General features: G+C 53.2%; 2 protein-coding genes across 2 annotated transcripts; both read left to right on the top strand.

The window, feature by feature from the left end:
* The first annotated feature begins 2,889 nt into the window (after positions 1-2,889).
* Positions 2,890-14,579, top strand: LRRC43 (leucine rich repeat containing 43). Its single transcript, XM_080406242.1, has 13 exons — positions 2,890-5,893; positions 5,974-6,249; positions 6,514-6,624; positions 6,754-6,893; positions 7,492-7,730; positions 8,466-8,644; positions 9,447-9,576; positions 9,844-9,983; positions 10,145-10,234; positions 10,524-10,730; positions 11,253-11,340; positions 13,780-14,253; positions 14,376-14,579. Exons 1-12 carry the CDS (start codon positions 5,798-5,800, stop codon positions 13,932-13,934), a joined length of 1,851 nt encoding a protein of 616 aa, XP_080262368.1. The 5' UTR covers positions 2,890-5,797; the 3' UTR covers positions 13,935-14,253; positions 14,376-14,579.
* An 802-nt stretch (positions 14,580-15,381) lies between these two features.
* On the top strand, positions 15,382-19,894 carry B3GNT4 (UDP-GlcNAc:betaGal beta-1,3-N-acetylglucosaminyltransferase 4). The gene is made up of 2 exons (XM_080406670.1): positions 15,382-18,277; positions 18,412-19,894. The coding sequence occupies exon 1, from the start codon at positions 15,600-15,602 to the stop codon at positions 16,707-16,709; it is 1,110 nt and encodes a 369-aa protein (XP_080262796.1). The 5' UTR covers positions 15,382-15,599; the 3' UTR covers positions 16,710-18,277; positions 18,412-19,894.
* The last annotated feature ends 57 nt before the right edge of the window (positions 19,895-19,951 follow it).

Raw genomic sequence — 19,951 nt, 5'->3', positions numbered from 1 at the left:
CTGTGTGCTGGTATGGACCACCATCATGGACACAGGGGATGGCAGGAGAAAGAGGAGTAATACTTTACTTGTGATTTAAGTGGGTGTTTCACATCAAATTATTTTTTTAGTATCGGTAAATAATGTTAATTTTCAGAACCAATTTTTTTAATAGATAAATAATTGTTCATTTTGGAACTGATTCTAATGCTTAGACTGGCTTGAACTTTGTATGCTAATTTAGACTAAAATAATTTTGGTATTATTAACCTTCCTATTATTTGGGACAATCAGGTGTTGCTATGAAATAAAAGAAAACCAAGTATATGGCAAATCCTATTGCTCCTGGACCATATGAGTGTCTTTGCTCTGCTGCCAGCTCCAGGAGCGGTTGTTAGCTCAGCCACGCTCCGGTGTGCTCGTTGTGCCCAAGCTAATCCAGCACCTTTCCAGCAGAGCTGGTGCTGGCTGTGAACTGGGAAAACTGGTAAATCTAACCTGGGCTCTGGAGCTGTGTTGCAGAAGCCACAATAATTCAGCCTTCAGAAGCCAGGGCTGATGAGAAAATAATTTACCTACAGGTGCATCCAAAGGAGGAACCAGGTGGGAGCTGAAGAAACACAACTGCTTCATGTCTATGAATGAGATGGGTGGGAAAGGAGGGTATGTGGTCTTTCCAATTTTTTTTAACATAAGGAACAACTAGTTCAATTTTCTGTTTAGTATAACGCTAGGCTTTCAGTGCAAAAAAAATATTGTAACAAAGAATTACACAGTAAAAAGAGAATCCAGCAGTATTAGTTTTATAGAATTTTATTTTAATTCAATTCCAGGTTCTATCCAAACATAATGACAGTGAATACTAAAACCATTCACCTACTAAGTAGCAAATATATCATTCACCTCTTTCAATATTGAAATATAAAAATTAAAAATCTGAATAAATAGATAAAAAAATATAAACCCGCTTAAATAGATTTATAAAAATAGATGTATTATATAAATTCATAAATACAATTCACTAGCAGAGAGAGAAACACCAAATCAGTTTACTGACAACCTTTAGAAAATCAATTGCACGACAAAAATACAATGTTAAAATTACTGAAATCATGCTTTCCTGTTTGCTTATTTATGTTATGATTGGTTAATTAAACCATTCTGACATACATTAGTCCATCCTTTTTATATGCTGTTGCAGATAAAACAGTATAAATAGTTTTATAATAAATACAATCAATAACTTAAGACATTAATCCTTTAAATATTAAATTAAACTAGATTCTATAGTTATAATATGTAGAATAGCAAGCACATTATCAATGTTCAGTATCACACTGATCACATAACTACTGATGGGTCACATTTAGCCAAATTTTTAGTATCATATTTTTTCATCCTGACATACTACATTCCTGCTCAGTACATTTTTGTTGTATTTTTCATAAATTCTTCAAATTTCTGTAAAATCCACCAGATGTACCTCTTCTTGTCTGCCGTTTTCATGCCCTGGACCTGGCTGTAATCCATCTGTGGAAGGTTCTCGTTCTTGCACGTATAAGGCGCAGCTCTTTCAGTCAACGTCACATTGAGTTGGTTGATACTTGCATCGACGAGCCGAGTTAAATTCTTACCACACGTTAATTCTATATCGCTTCTCAGGTTTTGCAACGCGTTGTAAAAAATGTGGAAAACACAGCAATCTGCCTCAAAAGCCGGGCAGCTGGGTATGTTCTTTACCATGTCTTTGGCTGGGGAGTCAGCAGTTATCCAGCTCAGGGTCTGGGGCGTTACAGAGCTGCACACGTTCTGTAGGGGGGGAAGAGGAGAGAGAAATTATTAATCTTTCGGTTTACATCTTTCCTGGTAGTCGCTTCACGTTTCAATGTCTAGCGCATACACTCCTATCTTTCAGTTTGGGTGGGCTTGGGGTTTTTTTATTGTTCAATAGCTGTATTAACACCTACACTGTTTTTATCGAGTGGGTATTGTGCACGGTCTGTGGCCAGGACTGTGCAGCGCTTTCTGTCTTAGTACCCTGCTTGGCTTTGTTTTTGGCTTTTCTAAGTCTTGGGGTTTTTTTCCTTTGTTCTACGGGCAAAATTTACTCATGCAAGAGGTTTCCTTTGGCCTGAGCGTGTTTTCGTCTGTTTCAGCAGAGGTGGTTTTGATTTCAAGAATGATTTCAGGGGAAATGTTTATGTTGATTTTTATCAACATACCCTTGGGAACACGCTCCTGGGAGTTGACATTCCTCTGAAGCATTGACACTTGGGTTCAAGTGTCCACCTCCAAGGAAAGGATAGGTGAGCAAGATTCCCAGCAGAAGTGCTCCTGACTGCTCTAGTACTAGGATCAGACTGAAGAGCAAGGCAATTCTCTCCACGTTTCCAGTGATCTAACTAGTTTCCTCCAAAAAGATGCCTGCTTCGAGCCCGACGTGACTGAGGAGACCAAGAAGTAACAACGCCTTTAGCCTGGAAGATCACAGCTAGCAAATGACTGAGGCAAAGTCACCCAAGCTTTCCCCGGCTGTCCCAGACATTGCTCCAGCTCTGCCCTAAAACAATGCGGTGGAAACACTTCCCTTCTTGTATGGAATACAGCAGAGAGACTATTTTAGGTTCTAACCCAAATACTTCTTTTCTGATGATCTTTCTAGTGTTTTCTTGTAATTCAAGAGGTACCGCCACAGACATAGAGACAACAAATGCAAAATAGTATACTTACGTAGCTCTTCAACAAGGCAGTTGCTTGCCTTTCTATCACTGATGCTAAGGGCTTTATTCTGGTAGTAAAATGCTTCTGCCTCTGTCCTGTTGTAGTTTTGCTTTCTTCTGAGACAGCTGTTGGTGCCAAGGAGCCCAGGGGAACCAGTGAACAGAAGAGGAAGATCACAAAGATGTTGATCTCTGCTTTCAAATGAAGAGGAGGAAGAAAAAAAAAAAAAAAACCAACCAACAACCAGAATACGATTAGTTTCAAGCCTCCATATTATTTTTGCAAAACTTCCTGGGTTTAGGTTAAGTCGTACCCACCTGCTCGGCGCTTCATGGCAGGTGCGGGGAGCAGCTGGCTTGGCTGAAAGCTGCTGGGTGTTGGTGTTCAAGCTGCTAGGTGCCTAGAGTGCTGTAGATGTGGACAGCCGAGCTGCATTTAAATACCATGGAGTTTTGCGTCAGTGGCTCCTGCATGTTGGTTTTGTTGTTTTGGGGGTTCATGGGTTTTTTTGCTGGTGATAGTCGGGGTTTTTTTTAGTTTTTGAAAGATTACATCAAAAGTTGGTTCAAACACGTCTTCGCTGATTGTGATCTAGGTGCAGTTTCAAACTGACACAGATGGTGTCCCGTATAATCTATCTGATGAGGGGTTCAGGATGCTGGGCTTAGCCATCCCATCTAAATCCTTGGGCTCGTCAAAATGTAGGATTTAGAACATAAACCAGGTTTTTAAGATGTGGTTGGAGCACGCAAGCGCATTATTGGTGCCCAAAGCCAGCAACCTTCTCCTGCAGGGCCAATGTGGCAGTGGGCTAACGCGGGAGGTGAAAAAGCCACTGAGGGGCTTTTGTGCAAGGCAGGTCAGGCTGACACAGAAATCTTTTGCTGGATGTCTGTCAGATTCTGTCCCCAAGGGGTGACCCCTTCACGTAACCCAGAAGAGGACGTCCAACATCCCACCTCCCCCTTTCCATCGCCTGTCTCTCCAGCTCCCCTGAGGCTGTTTTCCATTTCCAGTAACTGAATGCAGGAAATTCTCATACACACCAAAACTGGGGAAAATCATTCTTAGGATTCCAAGTATGAGGCTGTGCTCGGAAGAGGACCTGCTGAACTGATCGTTGAGGGCAGAGGAAGCCCCTATGAACATGCCTTCGTGGAAATGCGAAGTGACACATACACACTTGTACTTCCCACCTCTGTGATAAAAGATATGCCTGGAAGGTGGTTAGAGATTCAGAGATGAATGCATGTCAAGTCAACAGAAAACTTCCAAGGAACATCTTGATGTCAAAAATAATCGGTCCTGCTTTCCATACAAAATAATCTGTCTCGGAAAATAAAAAGCTTGGTGTGCACATGAGCTCCTCTGAAGCACCTGGCGACTGTTCTCTGGGCTGAACTGATTCCCAAGGCTGGAAAGGGGAAGGGATGCTTCCCCTGTGCCGTGTCACACTGGGGTCCCACCAGCCTGTAACTTCAGGCCTCAGCTGTTTGCTGGGAGCTTCAACAATGGAGATGCACGGAGCATGGTTCTGGCACGTGGAGGAAGGAGCCCCGAGCAGCCAGGCAGAGGCACGCAGCCATCCCACCATCCCACAGGGATGCAGTTCTTCTTGCACCACCCATGTTCCCAGCACTAGGTAATACAAAGATAATAACAAGTTATCAAGGCCTGTGGCGTAAGGCAGCAGAGTGCTGGAGAGGAACCAGTAAAGGACAGTTCTGGCAGACACTTTTTTTTTTTTAATTTGAGGTTTTTATTGTTATTTGGAGGTGAAAGAGAGAGAGAGGTTTCTTTGTGCAGGGTGTTCTTTAGGAGCATCCCTACGAAGCCGTTGACGGGTAGTGATGGCCCCTTTCTGGCAGAAGGGTGATCTTGGAGGGTTGCTTGTTTGGAAGCACCAAAAAAGCAGTGAGGTGTGTCTGGTCAGTGCCCCGCCGTGCGTTGCGAGCTGTGTGGAGGTGCGTGAGCTTGCACCTATGAGAGACCATTGAGCATCGGGCACTGCCAGCCCCCATCCAGCTGCTCTAGATGGATACAGCCAGGGAGAACAGGCAAGGAATCGCAGCCAGTCTTTCTCTGAGAGCAGGGAACATCTCTGTGCAGCGCTGACGGCAGCAGGGCCCACTTACAACTGATACAAATAAGAGAAGCAGCGTTCTTACAGGTTGGCTTTTCCACGAAACACAATTCAGCCACTGGTAGTGCTTTTTTTCAAAGATTTTGAGAAGATTTGATTTCATTTTCTACTGAGCTGAGGATAGTGATTTGCCTGGTTATTCCACTCGGTGGCATGCCGCTATCTCTCAGCGCCTGCATGCTCTGCACATCCTTCTCTATCTGCACCCGGCTGTGATAAGCTGCTGGGCTGATAAGGGAGCAGATCGGCATCTGTCCTGTAGAACCCAACCTGAGTGGAAGTTCGGCTTTCCGCCACGTAACTGCCAGCCGCCACAGAGCATCTGCAAGTCATTTGGTGAAGTTTTGCTGACACAGGCTGCTTGGCAGGAATTTGTAGCCATTGCCTCAAACCTGTCACCAGGAAAGGCAAATAAACCTCAGAGCGTGGAGACCTGAGCCTGACCTGAGCTGTGGCTTTTGTACCTGGGGCTCCCCGGCTTTTTCCAAGTGTAGGAGACGGTGTTTTTGGCGGTGAACTTTGTTTTCCGATGGCCCTCCAGGCAAGTGAACAGCGGTGCTTTTACAGCTGACTGAGAACCTGACTGCTTCCTCCACAAAACCTGAGTGACACTCAGGATGTAGATAAGAGAAATGGCAAATGCCATGCCCCAGGTCCTCGGCCAGGGGACAGGGCTGACGCTGCACCCTGCAAATGCTGCATGAGGCCACCTGCTCCTTCCCTGGTGGGGAACAGCCCCTGGAACACAGGGCGAGGTCTAGAGATCCAGGGGTTTATTCCCAGCCTGGAGATCCTGGTGCCGTGCCAGGCTCGCTCTGCAGCCCTGCTTGCCAAGCTTGGTTCCTGGTCCCCAGGGTGTCTGTGTCCTGGTCCCCAGGGTGTCTGTGTCCTGCCATCTCCTAGCAACAGGCCACGTGCCACCAAGGCAGGGAATTCCCTGCCAGGCTGGGGCTGATGGCAGCGCCTGGCCGCTGCAGCCTCTCTGCTGCTTTTCGGCAGCACTTGCGGCACCTGGCTCTGCAGGACTTCCCCTGCGGCCTTGGCAGCTGGGTAAGGAGGCTGGGGGCACAGCCATGGGACGTGGCGGGGGGTGATGTCTGTCACTGCCTCTCCTCTCTCCCTCTCTGCAGAACAAGTCCTGCCTCCCTGCGCGCGGGCATCCCCGCAGCGGCCAGCCGGGGCTGGGGGTGAGGGTGGCTGGGCAGGATGAGGCCCTGCCGCTGGGCGAGGAGAGCCCCGAGGCGCTGGTGGAGCTGCTGAGGGACCCACACAGCCCCTGGGCCCCACCGCCGGGCTGCAGCCCCCAGGACCAGCACCTGCGGGAAACAGCTGTGCTGGCGCCTGAGCTCATCCGCGGCTCCAAGGTCTTGCAGATCCTCAGATCCCTGCAGATCGTCGGCAAGGGAGTAAGTGCAGCCCGTAACGCTACCCACCTGCAGGCCAGAAAACCATGTCTTCCTTCTGGAGGGGGAAAACATCCTGGGACAAGGATACCTTCCCCATCCCGGGGTCTTCCCAGGTGCCCAGTCTGCAGCTGGGGCAGAGCTACCCCCAAGCGTGTTGCACTAATCCATGTTACACATAAGTCACGTGGCTCAAGGCTACATGTCCATGTCACCCTGGCCACAAGGTGGCTCAGGGACGTGTTGGCCAAACCCAGCCCTTTGCAGGTGGAGGAGGTTGACGAGGGTCTGTTGCGGTTACAGCAGCTGGAAGAGCTCATCCTCAGTGCCAACCACATCAGCAGGATAACCTCGGCCAACCTGCCCCGGACACTGAAGGTGAGCAAGCGATGCCTTGGGATGGCAGGATGGGGCAGGAGGTCCTGTCTGGGAACACTATGCAAGCCCAACAGCTTGAGGGAACAGCTCGTTGCACAGGGTGTTTGTTGTTCCCTCTGTCCCTGGCAGGTCCTGGAGCTCTGCTGCAATGCTGTGGCTGATCTGCAGGACCTGTGTGCTCAGCCTCCTCCAGAGCTCCAGCACTTGGGACTGGGATACAACAGGCTGCGTGGCCCTTCGCCGGACAAGTACCTCACTGCGACCTTCTGGTAATGCCCCAGGCTGAACGTGGGCTCCTGGAAGGGAGGTGGGCAGGTGTGTACAGGTGACCTCAAGCTATCAGGGTGGCCCATGTCAGGAAATCCCAGCTCTGCAGCGGGGTTGTTCCTTTGCTGTGCCCACTGCCCACACAAAGCAGTCTGTCTCTGTGGTTTTCTGTCTCATGCTCGGAGGTTGTCTTGGTCCGTGGCCAAGGTGTGGAAGGGGAAGATCACCTGGGAAAACGCCTTGACACCCTGCCCACCACATTTCCCACATCCCTGGGCAGCTTCCTTTCCCCATGCCCTTCCCAAAGCCCCTGCTGGGAGTCTGCCTTGGGAGGGATGTAAAGCTTAGGCTGCGTCACCAAGTGATGGGAGTGGAGTGGGTAATGGATGCTAAAGAAACATGGGTTTGAGTTGTGGGGCAGACTGGGAATGGGCCACATGGCTCAGGAATTTGGAATTGGCCTCTTGGGGTTGTACTATTGGATTCTCCAGTTTGTGCTTGGGAAACACGATTTTTGTGTCTTTTTCTGGACCAGGGCAGTAGCTCTCTCTCTGCAGAGATGTTGTTTGCCTCACCTTCTTCTCTGGGTTCTGTCCTCAGGCCAAATCTTGTCTCCCTTGACCTGAGCTTTAACAACTTCACAGACCTGCTGGGGCTGGTCTCCCAACTGTCCAGTCTGCAGAAGCTCCGCATCCTGGTGCTCCAAGGGAACCCACTGGCTCTCATTCCCACCTACAGAGGCTTCCTCGTGGACAGCCTGCCCAAGCTTTCCATCCTTGATGACACCCATGTAGAGCCTGAAGAGAGGCGCCGGTTCCATGGTCTGGCGAGGCAGCCAGGTGAGCCTTCAAACCCAGTGATCTGCGAGGTGGTTTCATCGTGGTTAACCCAGGAGTCCTCAGGGCAAACCCTGGCTCCGGTATTGACTTCCTTCTTGCCTCTCCTCAAATGGAGATCTTTCTGTCCCTTTTTACCCCGCTAGTACAAGTGGGGAGCAGGCAGAGGACCTGCAGCAGTGTAGTTATTGAGGTTGTTTTAGTTTTAGGTCCAAAACCTGCAAGAACAGTCTAGTCCTAGCTGTGCATCGGTGTCATGGCCTGCTCCCGTCTTTGCTTGTGAGATGCTGTCTAATTTCAGACCGCGCGTCTGCCCCTTGAGCTGCTGAAAGAGGAACTTCTCCACTGGAGAAGATGCTGACATGGGTGTTGCACCATCTGCTTGAAGTGATGCCACCTCCGCTGGGTGGCACATCCTCGGCTGGAACGAGAGCAGGGGGCTGGGGACACGCGGGGGTGGGAATCCTCTCTTGATGGCCCCTACCGACTGAGTTTATGCCCTGGATGTGCTCTTTGGAGTCGAAAACGTTAACCAGAGAGGCAAAGTCACCAAGCCAGATGTTTGCCTGGCTTTGGAGTGACCCCATGTGGCAGTGGCTTGTCACAGCGTCAGCGGAGGGTGGCAGGGAGGGATGCCAGGTGGGGGGGACAGCATCCTGGAGACTGCCACTTGCTCTGTACCTTCCTTGCTCTGGAAGGACCATGCTGCAGCTTCACAGCAAGATTTGCTTCTTTCAGAGCTGATCAGGTGTGAAGCACGAGTGGTTGTGAGTGTCGGGGAAATCAAGGGAGTCCCCGATCCCAGAGCTCTCCAGCGGCGGGAGGTGGGCTCTGAGGCTCCGCTGATCACCTACAGCTACTGTGTAATGTACGAGTTTGTGGAGGGAGAGGAGCTCGAGGACGGTGGCAACACTGAGGTTTGTGCTTAATTCAGCTCCTGAAAGCAACAGGCGGCGGGTGGTCGCAGCAAGGGGGACTTCACCTCCAGGCTGTGGGGCGAGGCCATTTGTAATGGACCTGGCACGGGCAGCAGCAGTACTGGGGACAGAATGCACATGTGGTCACATCTGGCAGGACAAACCCCTGCAGCTCACGTCACCTCTGGGGGAGCCCAGCACCGCTCTGCACGGGGGAGCACCCACAGCCCCCCTCCCGCTGACTCCGGCAGACCCCTGCCCGGGCGCTGTGCCTCTTCCCACGATTCTCAAGCACCAGTTTGGTGAGGAGCGGTGGGGGGCACTGGGGGCTTCACCCTGGAGAAGGAAGGCTCAGGGGGGCTGATCGCTCTCTCCCACTGCCTGAAAGAGGCTGCAGGCAGGGGGGTCGGTCTCTTTTTCCAAGCCACAAGCGACAGGACAAGAAGAAACAGCCTCAAGTTGCTCCAGGGGAGGTTTAGGTTGGGGATTAGGAAAAATTTCTTCACTGAAAAGTTTGTCAAGCATCAGAACTGGCTGCCCGGGGAGATGGTAGAGTCACCATCCCTGGGGGTGTTCAAAAAACACATGGATGCAGCGCTCAGGGATGTGGTTTAGTGGTGGGCTTGGCAGTCCTGCGTTAATGTTTGGACTTGATCATCTTAACAGTCTTTTCCAACCTAAATGACTCTGTGGTTCTATGGTGAGGCTGTGCTGGGGAATGGGATTCCAGAGGTGGCTCTGCCCCCTGGTCCTGATGCAAACACAACCAGCCATGCCCTGCCGAGATCCCTCTCTATTCCAGGTAACAAAAATCCATCAGAGTCCCGTGGTGGCCACCCGACATGTAGACAGCTCTGCTTCTGCTTGGTGCACAGGAGAAACAGGGAGGCAGCGGGAGCCTGCAGCCACAGGAGAGCCCAAGGCCCACTCTGGTAATTAATTTTTTTTATATATATATATATATAGTGTGTGTGTGTGTGTATATATATATATATAAAATAAATCTCCTGCCCCACTGCTCAGGGCAGGTCTGTGGCTCTGGCATGTGGTGGCATTAGGTCATCCCTCACAGCACCAGCTGCAGCTGGGCTGTTACTGGGACTGGTGGATAACAAATTGGCACCGGTCACATCCCAAGGGTCCTTCTGTCCTTGGGAAGGAGGGGGCTCTCCCCACAGCTGTTCTCTGTCTCTGCACAGCAAAGGTGTTTGCCACCCCTGGAAAGCCCTGGGCGGACACCATCGACTGCAGCTACAGGAAGGAGCACACTGCCAAGGACTTGGTGGGGCTGAAGTCCTACCTGGAGGCTGGAACGACTGTCTCGGTTGTGGAAGAGCAGGTGAGCATGTGGCAGAGCTGGGTGAGAGGGGAAAGAGCTGCTGGGAAGCCCAGCAGTGGTGCTGTGCTCCTTCTGGGAGGCAGCCTGGGGTGGCGGTGAGCCTAGGCCAGGGTCCTCTGGCATCCCAGCCCCCTGCAGCACCAGCTCCTCTTCCCCAGCAGGTGCTGTCATGGCCTGTCAATGCTGATCCAGAAGGAAATGCAGTCACAAATAAAAAGGCAGGACGGGGGCTGCAGAAGGACAGTGCCAAGGTAGGGTGCTGGGAGAGAATGATGTCCGAATAACATCTGAGTTGCAAAAATAATGACGAGGGAACACGAGCCCTTCTCGTGGTTCAGTCTGGCATGTTGGAGAATCTCGACTCCATCCCAGAGCTCTCACCAAAGTCCCCCCTTGCTATGGGAGGAAGGCAGCAGCTGCCTCACACACATCTCGGTGTGGATGCAGTGGCGGGCAAGGGGCTGGCTGGGGGTTGCTTGCTGTCTGATAAAGGGACCTCCACCTTCTGCTGAGGCTTGTCCCTACACTGGTGCCCTGCAGGGTCCTTCACCCAGGGACAAGCAGAAAAAGAAGAAGCAGGGGAAGCCACATGAACTCCGCAGCGACCCTCCCATCCGAAGGACCCTGGGCACCACAAGGGTGAACCTGGAAGCCTTGCTGGCCACCGAGGACCTGGTGGCAACTGTGTGTGACTTTGGAATCCTGACCACCGAGCAGCCGCTGCAGACCCCAGGTCTAGAGGAGAAGGTAAGGAGCGTGGCCAGGGGCAGGGCACTGAAGCAGGGCTGCCAGGGATGGGGGTCCAGCTACCCTGCCCTGCAGCCTGCTCTGCCCTCACTGGCCTGGGCATCCCTCCCACCCATCCATCCCTCAGCTCCCCTCTCCATGAAAGGGGGCTGAAGTAGCCCTGCCTAAGCTGCAGGTATCGTTACTTAATGTTGATATTAGTAATAAGTACTGTTACTTTTTATGGGCCTAGGAAAATAGATGAGTTTATTTTTCCATTTGAGAATTTGAAAGCAACCACTCGTGCTTCCTCTGGTGCTTGGTCTCTCTTGGCATGGCAACACGCACCAGCTGTACCGACCCTTTTATTTTCCCAAATTCTTTTCTCCAAGCAGCCCCTCTGCTGTGCTTCTGCTTCCCCCCACTCTTTCCTCCGCCCTTGAAATCCAGGTGGCAGAACCCAGAGGGTGACGACTGTCACAAGACTGAATGCGGGCAGTGAATTTCAACACAGCCTGACTCTGGCAACATCTTTCTCCGCAGGATGAGAAAAAAGGCGCAGACAAGAGCCAAAAACCAAAAGCAGAGAGAGAAAGTCAGGCCAGCCAGAAAACCGCAACGTCTGCCCGAGGTGAGGGAGGCTGGAGCTGGCTGGGCGGCGTGTGGGAGAGCAAACGGTGGCTGGTGGCCGTGCCAGGCTGGAGGTGGCCACAGGTCCCTGCCACCCTCCCAGCGCTGCTGCGCGGGGCGCTTACTCACATCCTGAGCTTTGGGCTGTGAATGCATCCATTGACTGCGGGGGCTGTAAGCTCAGGCGCACGCCCTGACACCTTGGTGAATCAATGTCTGAGCAAGCATCAAGGGTGGGCTGCTGCACCTACCGGCTCTGCATGCCGGGGGGAGAAGCAGATTTTGGGGTGAGAGATGTGCTGCCTGCTGTGTCAGCTGCCAAGCATGGCCGGTGGTGTGGGCTGGCGCGGGCAGCCAGGGGCAGCGCTGTCTGGGATGCATGGTAAGGTCCTCATCCATTTCCTCACATCGCAACGCCCTTTGCAGAGGGAATTCTTGTTCTACATTCTTTCAGATTTAGCGATGAGATGCACGGAGAGCCCCAGGTACCCCAGCCAGCCCGTGGCAAGGCTGGGAGCAGACCCCAGCCTGCTGGCACGCATGAAGGGACCACCCCAAGCCCTGATGGGTGCCCCCAGCCCCTCCCCAGCCCACAGCCTGCTCAGCCAGCAGCGTTGCCTCATCTGCTGGAGGCAAAAAGCTCACCCTGCCGCTTGCAGGGTTTTTTTCCAGCAATCTTGTTTTGACTACAAAAACAGCAGTGCCAGCACATCGGAGGAGCAATGCAAGAGCAGGAGGAAGTGGGGGAGGGAAGGGGTGGCAGGGTGATGCTGAAAAGCTGCTGAGGGGTCAAGGAGAGCATGGAGTGGGCCAGCCCCCCCCACCCCCAGCACCACTCAGAGGAACCAAAGGAGCCTTGTGTCCCTGCTCTGGCATCAGATTTAGTTGCTAAGAGTGGGATTAACCTCCTTCCCCAAGACTTCCTGGCTGCTTTTCCGTGCCCCCTCACCCACGGCGAGGTCCCCCCATCTTTAGGGAGGCTCTCAGTGCCCTGCAGTCCTCGGCTGTGCTGGAGGAAGCCTGCCAGCCTTCCCAGGACAGAAACCTCCTTGGATTATTGCTTCCCACAAGCAAACCTTCATCTGCAACACACGCTCAGCCTGCTGCTGATGCAGGGAGCTGCCACTGAACAACTGAAGCTCAGCCGGGGTGTTTTTCTACTTCCTTTGCACCCCAGTGCCTGCGGTCAGCGTGCACGCCGCAGGTCCCCTCTGCAGAACCAAGCCCTGCTGTGGGGGGCTGCATGGCCACGGGCGCTGGGGGGATGCACAGAAAGCTGGAAACCCGGAGCCATCAGGACGCGTGTCCCCTTATGCCTGCGCAGGTGGAGGCTGGCTGGCCGCACCACGAGGCCACTGGGTGCAAGAAGTGCCGAAAAACTAACTGCCCCCCCTGGTTTGGTGCAGGCAGCGGTGGCCCATGGCTGTGTGCTCTGCGGTGATGCATGACTCTGACTCATATCACACCCCGATAGCAGCCACGGTGGCCCACATGACTAGGGGGGGCAGGTGGGCTGTGCAAGCCCCCAGTTGTTCCATGAGTCACCAAATGGCACCGGGGCCGTTTGGCACTTGCTCATCACCTGGGTACCATGTCCCACCATGTGGTACCCCGTGGTACCATAGGGTACCATGTCCCACCATATCCCACCATGTGGTACCATATGGTACCATGTCCCACCATGTGGTACCATAGGGTACCATGTCCCACCATGTCCCACCATGTGATACCATACGGTACCATGTCCCACCATGTGGTACCATATAATATCATGTCCCACCATGTGGTATCATAGGGTACCATCCATGTCCCACCATGTGGTACCATAGGGTACCATCCATGTCCCACCATGTGGTACCATGTCCCACCGTGTCCCACCATGCGCCCCCTGGGGGCAGTGGCAGTGACCATGGAGCAGCAGGGGGATGGCTCCCAGCCCTCACACCACTGCAGCCATGCATCCAGCGGGGCTGCGCAGGGACCGGCACTCACATCTGGGAGCTGAGGCCAATTTGCATCTCTCGGTGGCCAAATGCACACAAATAATCCGGCCTCTCAGAGGATCTGGGATCCTTTCCAGACAGCTCAAAGGAGAAAGGCAGCAAGCTTTGTCTCAAGCGGTTTGCCCGGACATTGAAGGATGTCTTCGGAAGTAGCCTCACATCGGTCTTGTTTTACCCCCCGCTTCATTTTCCAGGAGCTTTGAAACGATTTATTTCTACAATCTGTCTGTTTTCAGAAGAATTACCGGGGAATTCAGAAAGGAAGGCTGCGCCCAGACCAGCTGCCGGCCCTACGATGCTCTTTGGGCTCCTGACCCAAAGTCATATTCAAATAGATTTTCCCCCAAGACCCACGGGTCAGTGGTGACACCGTGTCACCCCTGGCGCGCTGGTGCTTCCCTCTGCCAGGATGGTGACGGGTTTACTTCTTTCCACAGGAAAAAGGAAAACCAAAACCGCTGCAGAGCCGGAGGGGGGCCGGGGGCTGCTGCCCGTGCCACTGACGGTCCCGTTCCAGGTGCAGCTGCTTCGGTGGCCCCTAGCAGCCCATTTGCAGAGCCCGGAGAGCGCAGCCGTGGGAAACAGCCGGTGATGTGGCTGTAGCAAAAGAGAGCGTGGGAAATAAAACTCATGGGATGGGGAAGTAAAGCCCACTGGGATGGGGGAATAAACCCATTGGGATGCTGTGTGTATCCTGGTTTAGCTGAACCTACAGAGCGGGGAGATGCCACACCTGTGACCGTCCTGGGGTGCTGCTGAGCTTCTGCAGGAGCTGATGCTCAGCGTGCAGGGCGGGCTGTGCAATGTTGTAGTGTGCAACGTGGGGTGTGGAGGGTGGGGTGTGCAGTGTGGGGTAAGCAATGTTGCAGTGTGCAAGGGGGGGTCTGCAGGGTGGGCTGTGCAGTGTTGCAGTGTGCAAGGTGGGGCACGCAGGGTAAGCTGTGCCGCGTTGCAGTGTGCAACATGAGGTGTGCAACATTGGATGTGCAATGTGGGGTGAGCAATGTTGCAGTATGTAACGTGGGGTGTGCAGCGTGCAGGGTGGGGTGTCCTGTGTGTACAGTGTGGAGACCGCAGAGTAGGCTGTGCAGTGTTGCAGCGTGCAATGTGAGGTGTGCAGCATGCAAGGTGTGCAGTGTGGAGACCGCAGAGTGGGCTGTGCAATGTTGTAGTGTGCAATGTGGGGTGTGCAGTGTTGCAGTGTGCGAGGTGGTGTCTGCAGGGTGGGCTGTGCAATGTTGCAGTGTGCAATGCGGGGTGAGCAATGTTGCAGTGTGCAACATGGGGTTTGCAGTGTTGCAGCGTGCAATGTGGGGTGAGCAGTGTTGCAGTGTGCAATGTGGGGTGTGCAAGGTGGGATCTGCAGGGTGGGCTGTGCAATGTAGCGTGCAGTGTGCAGGGTCGGGTGTGCAGTGTTGCAGTGTGCAACGTCAGTTGTGCAGTGTGGGGTGAGCAATGTTGCAGCGTGCAACATGGGGTGTGCAGCGTGCAGGGTGGGGTGTGCAAAGTGGGCTGTGCAGGGTGGGCTGTGCAGTGTTGCAGCGTGCAACATGGGGTGTGCAGTGTTGCAGTGTGCAATGTGGGGTGTGCAAGGTGGGATCTGCAGGGTGGGCTGTGCAATGTAGCGTGCAGTGTGCAGGGTCGGGTGTGCAGTGTTGCAGTGTGCAACGTCAGTTGTGCAGTGTGGGGTGAGCAATGTTGCAGCGTGCAACATGGGGTGTGCAGCGTGCAGGGTGGGGTGTGCAAAGTGGGCTGTGCAGGGTGGGCTGTGCAGTGTTGCAGCCCGGGGTGTGCAAGGTGGGGTGCTCCTGCGCGTGGTGCAGGGTGCAGAGCCCGGCGGCGTGGGACCCGGTGCGGATGCCCGGTGCGGATGCCCGGTGCTGGTGCACGATGCGGTGCAGCACGGTGCCGGTGCGCTGTGTGTATGCCCAGTGCCCGTGCCCGGTGCCGGGGCGCGGGGCGGGTGCGCGGGGCGAGCCCCGGCAGCGGCGGGGAGGGGCGGGGCGGGGCGGGGCGGGGCAGTGCTTGGCGGCGGCGCGGGGGCGGCAGCGCCTCCCGGTAAGTCCAAGCGGCGGCTGTGCTGGCCGCGGTCGGGGTGTGCGCCGGTGGCACCGCGGGGCGCAGGGGCGGGGGCTGCGGAGCGGCCGCAGCGCCCGGGGCCGGCGGGGGGAGCCGCGGGCCGGGGCCGGTGGGTGGCGGTGGATGCCGGGGCGGGTCGCGGGGCTGCGGCGGCCACGGTCGGTGTCCTGGTGCCGTCATGTACCGGCGCCTCAGGGGCCTGGCCCTCTGCACCGGCTGGGCCGCGCTGCTGGCCGCGCTGCTCTACATGAACCAGGAGGCGAAGCCGGCAGCGCCGCGGGGGGCGGCGGGGGCCGGGGGCCGAGCCCGGGCGGCGGCGATGGGCAGCGCCGAACCCAGCCGGTGTTCGCCCAACCTGACTCTCGCCAACGCCTCGCTCGCTCTCCCGGAGCTTCACCGGCTCTTCTTAACCTACAAGCACTGCCGGAACTTCTCGGTCCTGCTGAAGCCTTCCCGGTGTAGCCGGGAGATGTTCCTCTTGCTGGCCATCAAGTCATCCCCCATCAACGTGGACCGGCGGGTGGCCATCAGGAACACGTGGGGGAAGGGGGGCTCTGTCGGCGGCAGGAGCGTCAGGCTCCTCTTCCTCCTGGGGCGCTCGGAGGCCAAACCCCAGGTGCAGCCCCTCCAGCAGCTGCTGGCTTACGAGAGCCGGGAGTTCGATGACATCTTGCAATGGGATTTTGTGGACAACTTCTTCAACTTGACCCTCAAGGAGCTGCATTTCCTCCGCTGGTTCGTGGAGGATTGCCCGCACGCCCGGTTTGTGCTGAAGGGTGATGACGATGTCTTTGTCAACACTTACAACATTGTTGAATTCCTCCAAGAACTGGATCCCGAACGGGATCTCTTTGTTGGGGATGTGATCCCCAACGCCCGGCCCATCAGGAACACCAAGGTCAAATACTTTATTCCAGAGCCCATGTATAGAGCCCCCTTCTATCCTCTCTACGCGGGTGGAGGGGGCTACGTGATGTCAAGAGAGACGGTGTGCCGCCTCCAGAGCACCGCTGAGGACACGGAGCTCTTCCCGATAGATGATGTCTTTGTGGGAATGTGTCTGGCAAAGATGGCAGTGACCCCAAAGAACCATGCTGGCTTTAAGACTTTCGGGATCCAGAGACCTTTCAATCCTTTCGATCCCTGCTTGTACAAAGAGCTGATGGTTGTGCACAGACTAAACCCAACGGAGATGTGGATCATGTGGACGCTGGTGAAGGATGACAGCATTCGGTGTGCAGTGTCAGTAACGCACAGCTACAGAAGGGGCTGGAAAAGAAGCTACTGATGAGCACGGCGGGATTGTGACTGGTGACAGATACAGGGTACTGAAACTAAAAAATCAGGTTGTGGTAGAAATGTGTCCTCTACTAACAGTACTTGAGCCATAGGGGTTTGTGTTGCAGCAAGTCTTTTTTTCTGTCGGTGAGTTACTGGCGCAGTTGAATTGCCCTGGGGTGGGGATGGGGCCGGTGGCTCGGTGAGATGTGGTGTGGGGCTGGGCTCGGTTCCTCCCAGCCTGACTGGGGCCAGGGGGAAGTTAGAGCTGCCGCAGGGATGTGAGTGAAGCTCTGTGGGCTCTGCAACACAGGGGCGGCTGAATTCAGCCTCGTGTAGGAAGGCTAATCATGACTTATGAGTGACAGAGCACTAGAAATTACTGGCAGGGGTGGAGGAAAGCCCAGTGTGTGCTGCTGGGTCCACAGCAGTGCAACTCCGCTGTTCCAGCAATCCCACAGGTCCTACCGGACAGCAGGAGAAAGGGAGTGGAGTGGGGAAGAAAAAGCCTCAAAAATACATTGCCTTAACACAGCACGATGATCCAAGGGTCTGGGCTCTGACTCAAGCCCTTTGGATTTTACAGAAGCTTATTACAGGTTTACTTGCACTGGAAGCTTTTGCACAAATACTTTCTGATTGGGTTTGAGAGGGGCAATATGTCTTGAATAATTACAATGGTGGTTAGAGTGGCTGTAGCTTTTCATGTGGTGTGGGGAGGTGTTTGGTTTGTTGTAATGTTGGATATCAATAAAATACAGTTTTGAAAAGTGTTTTCACAGGAGTATTCTTGGGTCTCCTGAAAGCTAAGAGCACTAAAAGCCAGAGAAGACAGAGAGCTGGTGCTGGGTATGTATGTCAAGGAGTCATTGATATTAAAGAGGATAAGGTTATGTGGAAATGGATACTTGCCACTTCCTTTCCTGTGGGCAGCTGCCGTTCTCTGCCCCTGTCCGGGCAAGATGCATTGATACAGAAACAATCTAGGAGTGTCCTGGAGTCGCCCGTTTGAGGAAAGAGATCAAATATGAAACTTCAGATTCAGTGATACTTCTGTGAAGCTTTTCAGCTTCAGGGTGTTTTGCTGCTAGGTCAGGAGCTGCTGTGCTGTGTGTGAGTGAGAAGCAGCCTGGAAATTTTAGAAAAAGGCAGTGGGGTAGAGAGGAAGTCTGTGATTACGGAAGTTGGCACATTTTGTGCTGTGCTGTTGCCATTGCTGTGTGTAGTGCCAGCAGCCCAGTGTTCACTGCCCACCAGCTGTGAGCTGGAGCTTTCAGAGTTGCCTGGGAAATGCTTCCAGGTGGTCCTTGCCTGTACTACAGGCAGAGAGACTGAGGAGATCCTGAGACCAGAGGTGTGATGAGCTGTCAGGGCAGGCTGGCTGCCTTCCAGTGGGGTGGTGTCAGGCTGTGGGACTCCTGGCAGTACTTGCTGCCTTGGCTTTCTATAACACCCGCTGTAGTGGTAGCTTAGCCCCACGGTGTGACCCAGACTCTTACAGCAGGAGTTACCACTCTCATGCGAGCAGTTTCTGTGCCAGATGTGAGTAGGCGTTTGAAAAAATTGCTCTTGCAAGAGGTAAGCCTGTGTGTGTGTGTCCATCCTCAGTGCAGTCTTGTACAAGCTGCTGCCGTGTCTTCTCACTGCAGCCCTAACAAGGATTAATTAGGTGTACTAGCTGTACCTGAGAAATTATCTACATGTCGTTTCAGATGTGCTGGCTTTGTAAACAAGGCCGAGTATCAGCAGCAAAACCTAGCTCCTGGGCACCACTGCTTGTTCCAGAGAAGAGGCTGGACAGAGTGTGTACTGTGGTACCCTGTGAACTGCTGTGGCAGCATTTTTCTGATCCACTAGATGATTCCAAATGCCAACTCAGTAACATAATGTAGAGTGTGATGTCATGTCTGTTGTGGGCTTAGGTGTATGGGCTAACCCCCGACAGGCAACTCTCACTTCCCAGTAAAGGTGTGGGACTCTTTTTCCATCCCATTATAGAGGTGATATGGAGCTCCTCACTCCCATTTTGACTGAACTTACTAGCTGGCCCCTGTCACAGCTGAAGGTTCAATGTGTGTGGGTACAGCCTGTGTCTTGGGAAGTAAGAGCAGTGAAACAAGCGGGGCAACAAGGCGGCTGGGAGCAGGTTCTGACGGGGAGAACGCGTTGCTTTGCAGGCTCCTGTAGCAGTGCTTGTCTGCCGTAAGCTATATCTCTGCCATGCAAGCATCTGAAGAGAGTTATTGTGGCATCCTGCAAGGAACACAACCTGTACGTGCATTTGGGTCAGTGGCTTGGCAGACTTTCTTGAAACTGCAGCACGTAGCAAATTAGAGCAGTTGTGGTTAGAGGTTGACCTGAAGTTGCATTTGGCTTGTGAAGGCGTGGCTGTGCCACTGCTGTAAATAATCCTCTCATAGTGGCTTTTTTTCCTAATGCTCCAGCCCAAAGCTGTGTTTGGGACCTCCTGCATACTGGCACAGCAGGCACTGGCATCTTCCTGTGAGCTGTGCCCTCTACCTCGGATACAGCAGCACCCAGTGAGGAGCAGGAGCAAGAAATGGTGGTTTACTAATTCCTTTTCTACTTAATCTATAAGTGTACAGTGCTGTGCAGCTCAGATTTGCATTTGTTCAATAGACAGGAAGGCTTATGCTACAGCTGAAAAAATTCTTAGTCCAGCACAACTCAATTTAGTAACAGCAACCTCGACACACATGTAGTGCATCATATGCTCATTTGTTGTGAAAAATGTATGTGTGTTTTCTTACAAAACCTGATGAATGGGGATTATCTGACTCAAACCAGCAGTGATAAAGTTCTAGTGGATACTATTCTACAAAGGATTCTACAAAGACTGCTCTAGAAAGCAACCTCAGCTTAAGTTTATATTGTCTATACAGTTAATACTGCAAATTTCACATTAAGCTTGCAAAAAGAGACTTGAAATTATTTTCCTGAAGCTCATGTTGAAAAGCATTCAAATATGTAACGCTTGCTTTTGCTCACTGCTTTATAAAGAAATACACAGCAGTTGCCACAACGACTTTGTTTATAACCACAGTATCTTGAAAATCAAATCTCCCTTTGCTTCCTGGGGAAAGCACATGCATATTTAGTGGTGACTCTTGGGTGAAAGAGGTGGCTGTACTGAACTGCAGAACTCCACTAAGAGCCTGGGTCACTCCACAGAAAGTCCTTAGCTTTACAGCTGAGATCTTCTCTTGATTGCAAATTTGATGCAGCTGTCAC

This window comes from Falco punctatus (genome assembly GCF_963210335.1).
Source record: "Falco punctatus genome assembly, chromosome: 1".
NCBI lineage: Eukaryota > Metazoa > Chordata > Aves > Falconiformes > Falconidae > Falco > Falco punctatus.
Note: the sequence above shows the minus strand (reverse complement) of the source record. Positions and strands in the feature narration are given on the sequence as shown.